Raw genomic sequence first — 13,180 nt, forward strand, 5'->3', positions numbered from 1 at the left:
CACACGCACTGTCTGTCTCCAACGCACGGCCTGACTGTCTCTATCACACACACACGCCCCCTCTGTCTCTCTCACATACAATGCATGTATGCCTCTCTTTCAATTACTGCCTGTCTGCATCTGACACACACACACCCTGTCTGTCTCTCACACACACTCCCTGTCTGTCTTTCTCACACATACTGCCTCACAGCCTCTCTCTCACACACAAAACCTGTCAGTCTCTCTCACACACACTGTACCTCACTCTACACGCACAGTCCCTCTCTGTCTCTCCCACACTCTCACTATATATCTCTCACGCACTCCCTGCTTGTATTCCTCTCTCACACACTTCCTACCTGTCTCTCTCACACACTCCCTGTCTGTCTCTGTCTCTCAGACACACTCCCTGCCTTTCTCTCTCTCTCTCACACAGACACGCTCACTGTCTGTCTCCCTCACCTAGTCTCCCTGTCTGTCTCTCTCACACTACTCCCTGTCTGTCTACCTCTCTTTCACACACACAACCTGTCTTTCTCCTTCAAACTCACTTCCTGTCTGTTTATTTCTCACGCACTCACTGACTGTCTCGCTCTCCTGCACTCCCTGTCTTTCTCTCTGACACACACACCTTGTCTTTCTCCCTCACACTCCATCTCTGTCTGTCTCTCTCTCACACACATTCCCGAACGGTCTCTCTCCCAAACTCTCTGTCTGTCTCTTTCGCACACGCTCCTTGTCTGTCTCTCTCTCACCCACTCCCTGCTTGATTCTCTCTCACACACACCCTGCATTTCTCTCTCGCACCGACAACGGGTCTGTCTCTATCTCACGCATAAATCTCAAAATTGAATGAATTTAAAAATTGGAGTAAAGGGATATTTCAGCACATTCTTCAACTGCACTCTGAACTGAGTCTGGGTCACGGCATAAATTGCAGCGTTTGTGCAGCAGCTCAGCAGCTGTAGCATAAAACCCAATTCCCGCAGAAACTCGGGTAGAAATACAGAGTGATAGCCCAAATACCACATCCGGCTCCATATCGAAAACACCATTAACAATGCCCATAACAGAATGAAATTTGCCGAGATAATTAACAGCAAAATGATGGATTTTCTTCGGCTATCCATCTCTGGGTCTTTGCGTCTGTCCCCACTGCTATGATCCCGGAGTCTCCTGCGTCCTCTACTTCTCACTAAAATGTGTCTGACGGTGAGAGCATTGAGCAGTAGAATCACCAAAAATGGGACAAACGGTGTTAGAATGTAATGGAGGAACTCGATTGCTTCCCAGACAGGAGAATTTCGAGCATCCTCTGCTGCATCACAAAACCATGGGATGTTCCACAGCAAATACAGACCTGTGAACATAAAATACCAGAAGATGTTCTTTAAACAGCTCAGCACGACCACTGTTCCCAGAACCACAGCCGCCGTTTTCTCACTGCAATATTTACTTTTCAGCTTCTGGCAACAAATGGCCACAAATCGATCAAAGGTGAAAGTGACGGTGAACCAGACAGAACAGTCTGTGGCTGTGTAAAGCAGGATAGCGTGGATATTACACACGGGGATGGACAACAGGAAATGAAACTGTTCCGGATAAACAATGGGAATGTGTCTCAATATCAGGTCCAGGATAATGACCAGGAGATCCGCCGCTGCCATGGCTACCAGGTAGCGAGTGACACATTTGGAGAGCCCGCATTTTCCCCGAGATAAGATCCTAATCGTCAGCAAGTTAACTGTGAGGAAGGGGAATAAATAGAGAAATTATACATCAGTCTAGGAGCATAGTTGCCAGTTTGATTGAGGACTTATTGAGATTTACAAATATGTTCCTGTATCCAGTGATGTACTGAAATGATGGAAGCTGAAAGATCAAGGGAAGTGTTGTAATAGAAGGCAGGAGAGATTAAATGAAAAGAGGATGATACTGACATGTTAAAATCAATGTTAATCATAATCATCCCCCTCCCTCCTTTCCTTGTCTGGTTTAAAATCTGATCCATTGCTAATCTCTCCAAGTTCTGATGACGGGTCGTTGACCTGAAACATTAACTCTGCTTCTCTCTCCACAGGTGCTGCCAGACCTGATGAATGTTTCCAGCATTTTCTGTTTTTATTTCAGATTTACAACGTCTGCTGCGCGTCGCTCTTGAGCAGGAAATTAAATGTTGGACTGACTGAGAGATTCCCCCACCTGTGATAGGCAGCACGGAATTCAATTATTTCAAAGGAATAATTGGGAATGAGTCCACTGAAAAAGCAATGAAACATTTAATCTCAATCGTCACTCAGATAAAAGTAAACAAGGGAAATTATCAGGATATTTTACTCCAGGTTGGGAGTGAAAACAGCAGTTTCAAGGACTTTAGGATGACAATTGCACATTTGTTGTTGCATTCACTATGCATCGAATTATTTTCTGAGTGTCAAGAATGTCTGCTGGAGACAGGGAGCTGAATTTAGTGGAGCCAGTGGGGTTCCTGACGGCGGGTCGAAAATATGAGCGTGCCCTGTCATCGAAATTCAGAGCCTACACACCGTGTGGCTCTTCAGAAATTAACTGCCTGGTGCCGTGGTCCACATCCCTTCAAGGATGGGAATCCCATCTGCCAAAGCTGCTGAACAATCATGGCCAGCTGCTCACTAGTACCGGCAACGCCACTGAGAGCAGTGGAACTGTCAGTATTACATCCTAGACCCATAGTGCCCCAGACCACTAGGTAAGTCTGGCGATGACACCACGCACAGTCAGCTGATCGGTGCCAGTTCCGGTACTCCAACGGGTCTGGGACCAGGCCCATTGTTAGAGTCCCAGACCAGCAGTAAATCAAGTGTTGCAGCAGGGGATAGTCAGGGAGCAGGGACTACTGTTGGTACTGCAGCACACCTGGGATATTAGCAGCCTTGGAGTCCCAGACCCCAGGTGAGTTGGCTGGGATTGCCAGTGCCAGTATGGTAACCCCTGGAAAGTGGGTGATGGTGCTCGCTTAGTGCGGGGGTGTTTCAGGGAGAATCACCTTTGCTGCCAAGGCTCCATCCATGGGCCACAGGTTACCAAAAGGGGAGGCTACAGTTCACAATGTCGCAATTTGCAGAAGTCATGAAGCGTGGAAGTATCGTGATGAGCGAGCAAGATAGTAATAGAATTCATGAGTGCATAGACAGGGTGATGGACTGGACAACAACAATAACCACAACTTGTATTTCTATCGCACCTTTAATGTTGTAACATGTCCCAAGATGTTTCATAGGCACATTATGTAACAAAATAAGATACCAACCTACATAAGGAGATTGTAGGTAAGATGACAAAAAGCTGGATCAAAGAAATATGCATCAAGGAGTGTTTTAAAGACATAAAGTGAGCAACTGAAGATGCTACCACCAATGGTGACGATATTAAAATCAGGGATGCACAAGAGGCCAATATAAGATGAACATAGATATGTTAGTGTGTTGTGGGACAGGAGGCGATCACAGCGATATGGGGCTGGACATGTGCAGCAGGCGTGGATCCTAGAGCCGGGCCAGAAAGGCTGGGTTAACAACACCTCGACCTCTTCGTGCCACCCACCCCCACCTCGCCCCAAAGCGACCCTGCGTCTTTTTTTTGTCTAAATGTCTTATGCTGGGATCCAAGGCCCTTTAAAAATGAGGATCCTACCTCCAACAGCCTCTGGCCATTCAGAGAACTGGCAGCTCAGCAGTATCGGCACAAGCACCAGGAGAGGTAGTCACTTTCAGTACTGCAGAGGTCTTGGACACAAGTTCAGTGCTGGAACGTGGACCCAAGGTGAGGGAGGTGGGTTCACCGTGGCCAGTCTGGAAGTCTTTGGTGAGGGGGTTTGAAGGGGTGACCATAAAGCCCAGTAGTAGGGGTGTCCTGGGATGTTCTTCTGTGGGCCATAGATTGCCCATAGAGGAGGGAGATTCCACCAAGCCAGTCGGAAGGGTTCCGCGTTTTGCAAGGTGCACTCCCCATTTCACAGAGTTACGCACAACCACCCCTCCCCCCCCCACATGGCTCGTGAGGTCCCAGAGGTAGCAGGAATTGCCCCTTAGGTGACCACGGAAGGGCCTCAATTGGCCTTTGGGTGGGAAAGTCACCGTCAGCCTATCCCTCTCCCCGGCAAGATCACCTGGCGATGGGGTGACGACAGGTTCTCTGCCCCCACCACCCGTCGCGATTCTCTAGTCACCCGCCTCCGACCTCAACTCAACGAGGCCCATAAAATCCAGCCCAGAGAGTGATGAGACAATATCCATTGACAGGCCTGTCAGGCTGTCTGTTGTCACCATCAAGGAATATGGAGGATTCCAATTCCAATGTCGCAGAGGATATGGCTCATGAAGTCCATTCTTTCTGCTGTGGAATTGGTCACGAACTCCATGACAGCACTCACGAACCCAGCGATGATACAGCGTCTGGTAACCATTGTCTCAGCTTCCACTGCAGCACAGGCGGCAGACACCCAACGTTTCAGTGCTACAGTGGAAGCTCAGACTGAGGTCATGAGATCCATGCTTGCTGCCATGCAGGATCAGACTGCTGCCATCATGGCTGTGGATCTCAGTACTCAAAGGTTTTTGCAGGCTCTCACAGCAGTCGAGCAATCTGTTATCCAGTAGATTACTAGGATTGCTGATGTATTGCCCCATGTTACTGGCAGTGGCTTCGTGGAGCATAAACCTGCTGTCCTCTCTGAGGATGTCAGTATTTGTTCTCCTTTCACCGCCACTCCATCATTGTCCTTGCTGTTTCCCATCAGCCCAGGCTGCTGCTTCACATGCCGAGGTGGTGCAGTCTGAATTCGAGCCCTCAAGGCCCACAGCTGCTCGAGAGCGTCCTGCAAGTCCATCTGCAGTCTACCCCAGTGAAAGTCGTCAGTCTTGCACCAGCCATGCTGCAGCCACTGGGGAAGCACTGTGTAGCAGCACTAGGCAAGTCGCGGGAACCCGCAAAATAGGCACCAAGCGAATACACAAGAGTCAATAGATCAGTTTTGTTTGTATAATTGAAAATGTTGTTGGATAACTATGTCAATGTAAAGGGTTTTGCTGGTGGTTTATTATTGCACGATTATGACCAAGGCGACGCTGTGATGGTGCATCTCAGTTGGGTGTAATGGTGGTGAATGGGGGATCCATGGTGAGAAAGGACGTAAGGAGGTTGCAGACTGATAGAGATAGGTTTAAGTGAGTGGGCAGAAATCTGGAAGATGGATTATAATGTGGGAAAATGCGAAGTTGCTCACTTTGGCACGACGAATTTAAAAAAACAGAGTATTTCTCAAAGGGGGAGTGATTGCAGAATTCCGAGGTGTAGAGGGATCTAGGTGTTCCTCTGCACGAGTCACAAAAGATTGGTATGCACTTTTCGCAGTTAATAAGAAGGCAAATAGAATGAGACCCTTTATTACAAGAGGAAATAAAAGTAGGAATGTTATGCTTCCGTTATGCAGGGCATTGGTGAGACCACAGTTAGAATACTGCGTACAGTTTTTGTCTCCTTATTTAAGGAAGGATGTTAATTTCAGTAAGGCGTTTGATAAGGTTCCCCACGGTAGGCTATTGCAGAAAATACGGAAGTATGGGGTTGAAGGTGATTTCGAGCTTTGGATCAGAAATTGGCTAGCTGAAAGAAGACAGAGGGTGGTGGTTGATGGCAAATGTTCATCCTGGAGTTCAGTTACTAGTGGTGTACCGCAAGGATCTGTTTTAGGGCCACTGCTGTTTGTCATTTTTATAAATGACCTGGAAGAGCGTGTAGAAGTGTGGGTTATTGAATTTGCGGATGACACGAAGGTCTGTGGAGTTGTGGATAGTGCCGAAGGATGTTGTAGGTTACGGAGGGACAGAAATAGGCTGCAGCGCTGGGCTGAGAGATGGCAAATGGAGTTTAATGCGGAAAAGTGTGAAGTGATTCACTTTTGAAGGAGAAACAGGAATGCAGAGTACTGGACTAATGGGAAGATTCTTGGTAGTGTAGATGAACAGAGAGATCTTGGTGTCCAGGTGCATAAATCCCTGAAAGTTGCTACCCAGGTTAATAGAGATGTTAAGAAGACATATTCTGTGTTAGCTTTTATTAGTAGGGGGATCGAGTTTCGGAGCCACGAGGTCATGCTGCAGCTGTACAAAACTCTGGTGAGACCACACCTGGAGTATTGCGTGCAGTTCTGGTCACTGCATTATAGGGAGGATGTGGAAGCTTTGGAAAGGGTGCATAGGAGATTTACTAGACTGTTGCCTGGTATGGAGGGAAGGTCTTACGAGGAAAGGCTGAGGGACCTGAAGTTGTTTTCGTTGGAGAGAAGGAGGAGGAGAGGTGACTTAATAGAGACATATAAGATAATCAGAGGGTCAGACAGGGTGGATAGTGAGAGTTTTTTTCCTTGGATGGTGATGGCAAATACGAGGGGACATAGCTTTAAGTTGAGGGGTGAAAGATATAGGACAGATGTCAGAGGTAGTGTCTTTACTCAGAGAGTAGTAGGGGCATGGAACGCCCTGCCTGCAACAGTAGTAGACTCGCCAACTTTAAGGGCAGTTAAGTGGTCATTGGATAGACATATGGATGAAAATGGAATAGTGTAGGTCAGATGGTATCACAGGTCGGCGCAACATCGAGGGCCGAAGGGCCTGTACTGCGCTGTAATGTTCTAATTCTAAAAAAAAAAATGCATTGCAGGCTGTTCAAAGGACATTTGCTAGATTTATACCTGGAATGAGTGGGTTGTATTATGTGGAAATGTTGGACAGATCGGGCAAGTTTTCATTGGAACTTAGAAGAGTGAGGGGAGACTTGACTGAAGTATATAAGATCCTGAACGGTCTTGACAGGGTGAATGTGAAGGGGATGCGTGTGAGTCCAGAACTAGCGTGCACTGATGAAAATTAAGTGTCGCCCATTTAGGACAGAGACGAGGAGAATGTTTTTCTCTCAGAGGGTCATGTGACTTTGGAATGTTCTGCCTCAGAAGGTGGTGGGGGTGGGGTAATTGAATACGTTTAAGGCTGAGGAAGATAGATTCTTGTTTGGAAAGGCAACGAAAGATTATCGGGGATAAATGGGAATGTGGAATTTCAGACAGAAAACAGATCAGCGATGATCGCATTAAATGGCGGAGCAAGCTATGTGGGCTGAATAGCCAACTTCTGCTCCTAATTTGTATGGTTATATGGTTACATGATCCTATTGGAACCAGAGTCTTTTCAGGAATTCTATGACGGACATTTCGGGTGGAATGTCTCCAGAAAATATCCTCTCTGCCTCCTCTTCCTGAGGTGCACTCTGAATTCCTGGTGGCAATACTTGTGTTCTCATGATGGCAACGATATGAATGGTGCAGCAGAACACCATGAACTTGGGCACCTGCTTCAATGTCTACTGGAGGGATCCACCTGAACGGTTCAGTCATTGGAAGCCGATGGTCTTCTGCATGATGTTCTTAGTGACTGCATTGCTCTCGTTATATACTTGATGCCCTTGCATTTTGAGTGATGGTGTTGGGGCAATGGTGGGTGGGTGGAAAATGAACCGCGTATACAGGGCTTTGTCTCCAAGGAGACAATTTCTCCTTTTACATGGAGAGCTGAAGACGCTGGGAAGGGCTGACTACTTCTTAATGAAGGTATTGTGGCTGCTGCCAGGCTAGTGGATATTCACAAACATGATGTACTGGGCATGTTCACACAGCAACTGCACATTCATGCACTGAGACTAATTACGTTTAGGTACCTCTCGCCGTTGACTTGGAGGCCCCACAGAGCCACATACCCGAGCAGGAATCCTGCCATCCTGTTAAAACTACAGGTCTTCTCATCCTGCTTCTCCCAACTGAGCAGAAAAACCATATGGGATGCCTCCATCACCTTCCGGGTACACCGAGTGATGACATATTAGGAGATGTTGAATATGTCGCCTGCTCCTCCCAGGAAAGATCCAGATTCACAGAAGTTCAATGAAAATGTGAACGTAATGGCCACTGGCAGCTCTGTCCTCACCCTGGTGTGAGGCTTCAGGTCGTAATGTAGCAGGTGTCACAGCTCTGTAACCAGCTCCGTATTGAATCAGAGTCACCTCACACACTGCTCCGAGGTTATGTGTATGTAGGAAAAAGTACTCTCGGGAAACCCAGCTGGGTAGTGCAGAGCAACCCACCCACCACCCCCCCCACCCTCCTCATACTTTGCGCAGCCCCTCCCTGCAGCCGGTGCTCCATTTGTTTGTCATGTTGCAGACAGAGATACACTGTAACTATAGCCTGTTGAGCTGAGAGTGACTAACACAGATGGTCAGTGCAGATCAAGTTAGAAAGCTGCCAGAACGCCTGATTGATGCCAAATTCAGACCATGTTCACGCTGCCAGTCCATGCAGGTTACTCAGGGACTAGCACCCTCTCCATCATGGGTAGCGTGCAGGCCACAACAGAAATTATCACCAGCGTGGATTCCACAGCACCGATCCCAGTGACTCTACTGAGGCCAAAATCATGGCCAGAGAGAGATCCACAGGGAAAGAAATTCACCTTAAAAAGGGAATGATAAATAATCAAAATACAAGAAGTGCCTGGAATATGGTAAATGTGCAGGGGAATGGGCCTAATCGGAGGGTGGAGGCCATTGAGCGATTTTCACCCAAGAATGAGTATATTAAGATTGTAACATTGCCGGACCTGGAGCGAGGATAGGTGAGTGAGCATAGGAGTTATGGATGAACTGTACTTGGTGTGAATTAGGCAGCATTGTTCTGGATGACCTGACATTTAAGGAGGCTTTTAAGTGTGATGGTGGCCAGAAAAACAGTGGAATATTCGACTGGATTCGACAAAGGCAAGTATGAGGGTTTATGCAGCAGATGAGCTGACGGAGAGGTGGAGACGTGCAATATTATGAAGGTGGCAGTCGGCAGGTTTGCTGATACAGAGGCTATGAGATTCGAACTTCGCTTAGGATCAAAGGGTCACCGAGGTTGTTAACAGTCTGGTTCATTCTCAGACATTGGCCAGGGCGCGAGATGGAGTGGGTGGATTGGGAACAGAATTTCTGATGGAAATCAATGACAATAGATTTCGTCTTCCCAAAATGCAAGTGCCAAGAAACTGATACAGTTAAATCAAATATCAAGATCTAATAGCTGGACACAGAGAGTTACCAGGAACAATTATATCAACAAGCAAGACAGAGTAAATGACAAGAACAGTACTGAAGTTAAGCTTAATTTATAGAATCAATAACTTGTGAGAGGCACTTACCAAGGACACCAACAATAGCAAGCATGGGATAATACATCGTTTGCATCGTTAAAAGGGCGAAATAGATTCGGCGATCCAATGATAGCCAATCATAAAACGCAGAAAGAAAGTCAAAGGCCGAGGAGAAACTCCTGACCATTGTTGTAACACGCCAATCTATTATTCTCAGATCCTGATCTATCCTCTCCCTGTCTCCAGGGCCGCTGATCCCTGTTACTGCCAGGTGTGATGCCTCCGCTGACACTATGGGATAACACATTGTAAAGAGAGCCTTATTAATAGAAAAGGGAAACCCTCCAATGGCAAAACTGGGTCCATGGAGGCTGATGTTAATTATATACTGAAAAAACAGGTTCAGTTAATTTCTTTCAATTCAACAATTTTTGTACAACTACAAAGTAGACTATTTACCCATTCTGGAGGAGATGTTTGAGCGTTGCTGAGGGAAGGAAATGTGGAAAAAGCAGAAGCATTGGCCAGAATCCTTCGATCCTCTTTGAATATGGGAGTTGTGCCAGTGGACTGGAGGGTTGTAAATGTAAAACTGTAGAATAAAAAGGAGGGGGATAAACCCTGTAAATACAGGCCGGTCTGCAGAATGTCAATGATGGGGAAATTTCAGAGACCATATTCCAGGACGACATATTGGCTGGTTGGGAAATCATGGAATAATAAATGCTTGCGTTTTTTGAAGGGGTAACAGAAAGGTTTGATGAGGGTTATGTGGTCTACATGGATTTCCAAAAAACATTTGATAATGAGCTATAGAACACGCTTTTTGGTGGGGTTAGAACACATTTGTAAAAATTGCAGTAGCGGAATGGATATGAAATTGGATGAGTGACAGGAAACGTAAAGCAGTGCTGACTGTAGTAAAGTATACAGTGGATATCTTCAGGAGTCAGTGGCAGCAGCCCTTCTTTTATATACACATATATGTATGGAAATATACAATAGATGGACTTAATGCAGAGAAATGTGAAGTGGTTTATTTTGGTAGGAAGAACGAGAACATGTAATATAAAATGAAAGGTGCAATTCTAAAGGGGCTGCAGGAGCAGAGGGACCTGGGGTTATATGTGCACAAGTCAGTGACGTTCAAAGGGTAGCTTGAGAAAATGTTTCATGAAGCATACGGCCTCCCGAGCTTTATAAGTTGGGGCATAAAGTAGAAAAGCAAGGAAGTTATGATGAACCTGCATGAGAGACTGGTTTCCCTCAATTGAAGTATTGTGCCCAGTTCTGGGCAACGCACTTCAGGAAGCATTTGAAGGCATTAGAGCGGGTGCAGAGAAGGTTCAATAGAATAGTTACAGGAATGAGGGAATGCCGTTATGTGAATTGATTGGAAAAGTTGGTTCTGCTCTCCTTAGAGAAGTGAAATTTGAGAAATGATTTTATAGCGGTGTTCAAAATTAGGAGTTGTCTGAGCATAGCAGATATGGAGAGACTGTACTTATTCTTGGAAGAGTGGAGAACGAGAGGGCACCGTTTTGAGGCGATTGACAAAAGAAATGACAGCAACATGAGAGCAAACCTTTACATAGCGAGTCATTAGGTTCTGTAATAAACTGTCTGAGAGGTTGGTGCAGGCTGATTCAATCGTGGCTTTCAAAAAAGAATTGGGCAATTATGCAGAAAAATAAACATGGCTACAGAGAAAAGCCAGAGGAGTGGGACTAGGTGAGTGGTACTTGCAAAGAGCTGGCACGGAAAAGATGGTGTAAATGCCTGCCCCTCTGCTGGACCTGTTCTATGATTCTATGATAAACAGATTCATCGAGTTCTTTGATGAAGTAACAGGTAGGGTTGAGGAAGGACGTGCAGTTGATGTCATGTAGATGGACTTTATAAAGATGTTTGATCAACTAACATTTACGAAACGTGTCTGGTAAACTGAAACCGTTGGAGTGAAGGGTCAATGACAGTTTGGATATGATGTTTGCTAAGGAAGAGAGTGCAAAGAGAAGTGGGGGGCAATTGTGCTTCAGATTGAAAGTATGAAGTCGTGTTCCACAGGCTTCAGTATTAGGACCACTGATCTTTTTAAATACAGTTTTATTTTATTAGCTCATGGGATGTGGGCTTCGCTGGTTTGACAGCTTTTGTTGCCCATCCCTAATTGCCTTCGAGAAGGTGATGGTGAGCCGCATTCTTGAACTGCTGCAGTCCATGTGGGGTAGGTGCACCCTCAGTGCTGTTAGGAAAGCAGTTCCAGGATTTTGACTCAGCAACAGTGAAGGAACGGCGATATAGCTCCAAGCCAGGATGGTGTGTGACTTGAAGGGAAGCTTGCAAGTTGTGATGTTCCCATGCATCTGCTGACCTTGTCCTTCTATGTGACGGAGATCGCTGGTTTGACAGATGCTGTCGAAGGAGATTTGGTGAGTTGCTGCAATGTGTCTTGCAGATGGCATAATGCTGCGGCCACTGTGCCTCGATGGTCCAGGGCGTGTAAGTGTGTATGTAGGGTGCCAAATCAAGCGGGCTGCTTTGTCCTGGATAGTATCGATCTTCTTGAGTGTGGTTGGAGTTCTACCCACTCAGGCAAGTGGAGAGGATTCCAAAACGCTCCAGAAATGTGCGTTTAGATGGTGGACAGGTTATGAGGAGTCAGGAGGTGAGTCGCTCACCACAGGATTCCTCGCCTCTGACCTGCTTTTGTAGCGATGGTATTTATATGGCTATTCAAGTTCAGTTTCTGGTCAACGGCAACCTCCAGGATGTTGATAGTAGAGGATTCATCGATCGTCATGCCGTTGAATGTCAAGTTATAAAGGGCCTAAAATCAAAGTTTTCAGATGACACAGAAGTCGAAATATAACAGTGAGGAGGATAGCATCAAACTTCAGGGAGACATAGAGAGATGATGTCATGAGCAGGCACGTGGCAGCTGAAATTTAAATTGGTGAAGTTTGAGGGATACATTTCAGAGGAATAATGAGGAGAGGAAATAGAAACTGAAAAGTACCATTTCAAAGATGGGACAGGGAAAGAACAGGTGTTTGATCACAGGTTTTTGACAGTCGCAGGGGAAGTTGATAAGGCTGTTAAAAAGGCAGATTGGATAATTGCTTTTATCAAAAGAGGGAAAGAGAACAAAGGCAAGGATGATATGTGTGAACATCACGGGTTAGGCCTCAGCTGGATTATTTTAATCAATAATGGGCATCACACTTCAGGAACCACATCAAATCCTTGAAGCAAGTGCAGAGGAGTTTTACAAGATTGTTACATTTATATAAATGACATGGATAAGGGGACAAAAGGCATGGTTGCTAAATGTGCTAATGACACACAGATAGTGAAGAAAGTAAGTTGAACAGAGGGCATAAGGAGGCTACAATGACATATAGACAGGTTATTGAATGGGGAATAAAATCTCGCAAATGGAGTATAATGGGGAAAATTTGAAATTGTCCATTTCAGCATAAAAGAATAAAAGATAAGCATATCATCTCAATGCTGAGAGAAAGCAGAGCTCAGGAATTCAGAGGGATCTGTGTGTCGCAGTTTATATATCACAAGAAGTTAGTATGCAGGTACTGCAAGTAATTAGGAAAGCTAATAGAATATTACTGCTTATTGCAAGGAAAATTGAATACAAAAGTAGGGAGGTTATGCTTCAGTTATACAGGGCATTGGTGAGACCACATCTGGAGTACCGCGGACAGCACTGGCCTCCTTATTTAAGGTAGGATGTAAATGCGTTGGAAGCAGTTCACAGAAGGTTTAATAGACTAATACCTGGTCTGGGCGGGTTCTCTTTAGATGAAAGCTTGGACAATCGAAGCCTGTATCCATTGGAGATTAGAAGAGTGAGAGGCGACTTGATTGAAACATATAAGAACCTTAGGGGTCTTGACAGGGTGGATCTGGAAAGGATGGTGCCTCTTGCGGGAGAATTTAGAACTAGGGGTCACCGCTTAAAA

At 45.9% G+C, this 13,180-nt stretch overlaps 1 protein-coding gene across 1 annotated transcript; it reads right to left on the reverse strand.

Annotated features, from left to right (window-relative positions):
- Positions 1-824: 824 nt before the first annotated feature.
- LOC137366336 (probable G-protein coupled receptor 139) lies at positions 825-9,423 on the reverse strand. The gene is made up of 2 exons (XM_068028233.1): positions 9,249-9,423; positions 825-1,726 (listed from the first exon to the last, which is right to left on the reverse strand). The coding sequence occupies exons 1-2, from the start codon at positions 9,385-9,387 to the stop codon at positions 825-827; spliced, it is 1,041 nt and encodes a 346-aa protein (XP_067884334.1). The 5' UTR covers positions 9,388-9,423.
- Positions 9,424-13,180: the final 3,757 nt, after the last annotated feature.

Source organism: Heterodontus francisci, unplaced genomic scaffold, assembly GCF_036365525.1.
Source record: "Heterodontus francisci isolate sHetFra1 unplaced genomic scaffold, sHetFra1.hap1 HAP1_SCAFFOLD_63, whole genome shotgun sequence".
Taxonomy (NCBI): Eukaryota; Metazoa; Chordata; class Chondrichthyes; order Heterodontiformes; family Heterodontidae; genus Heterodontus; species Heterodontus francisci.

Bases quoted from the DNA above. Each gene is read 5' to 3' on its own strand.
- LOC137366336 (XM_068028233.1), bottom strand. From the start codon at position 9,387: ATGGTCAGGAGTTTCTCCTCGGCCTTTGACTTTCTTTCTGCGTTTTAT. The intron at 1,727-9,248 runs GTAAGTGCCTCT...CCTTCCTCACAG, and splicing joins TGCTATTGTTGGTGTCCTTG to TTAACTTGCTGACGATTAGG.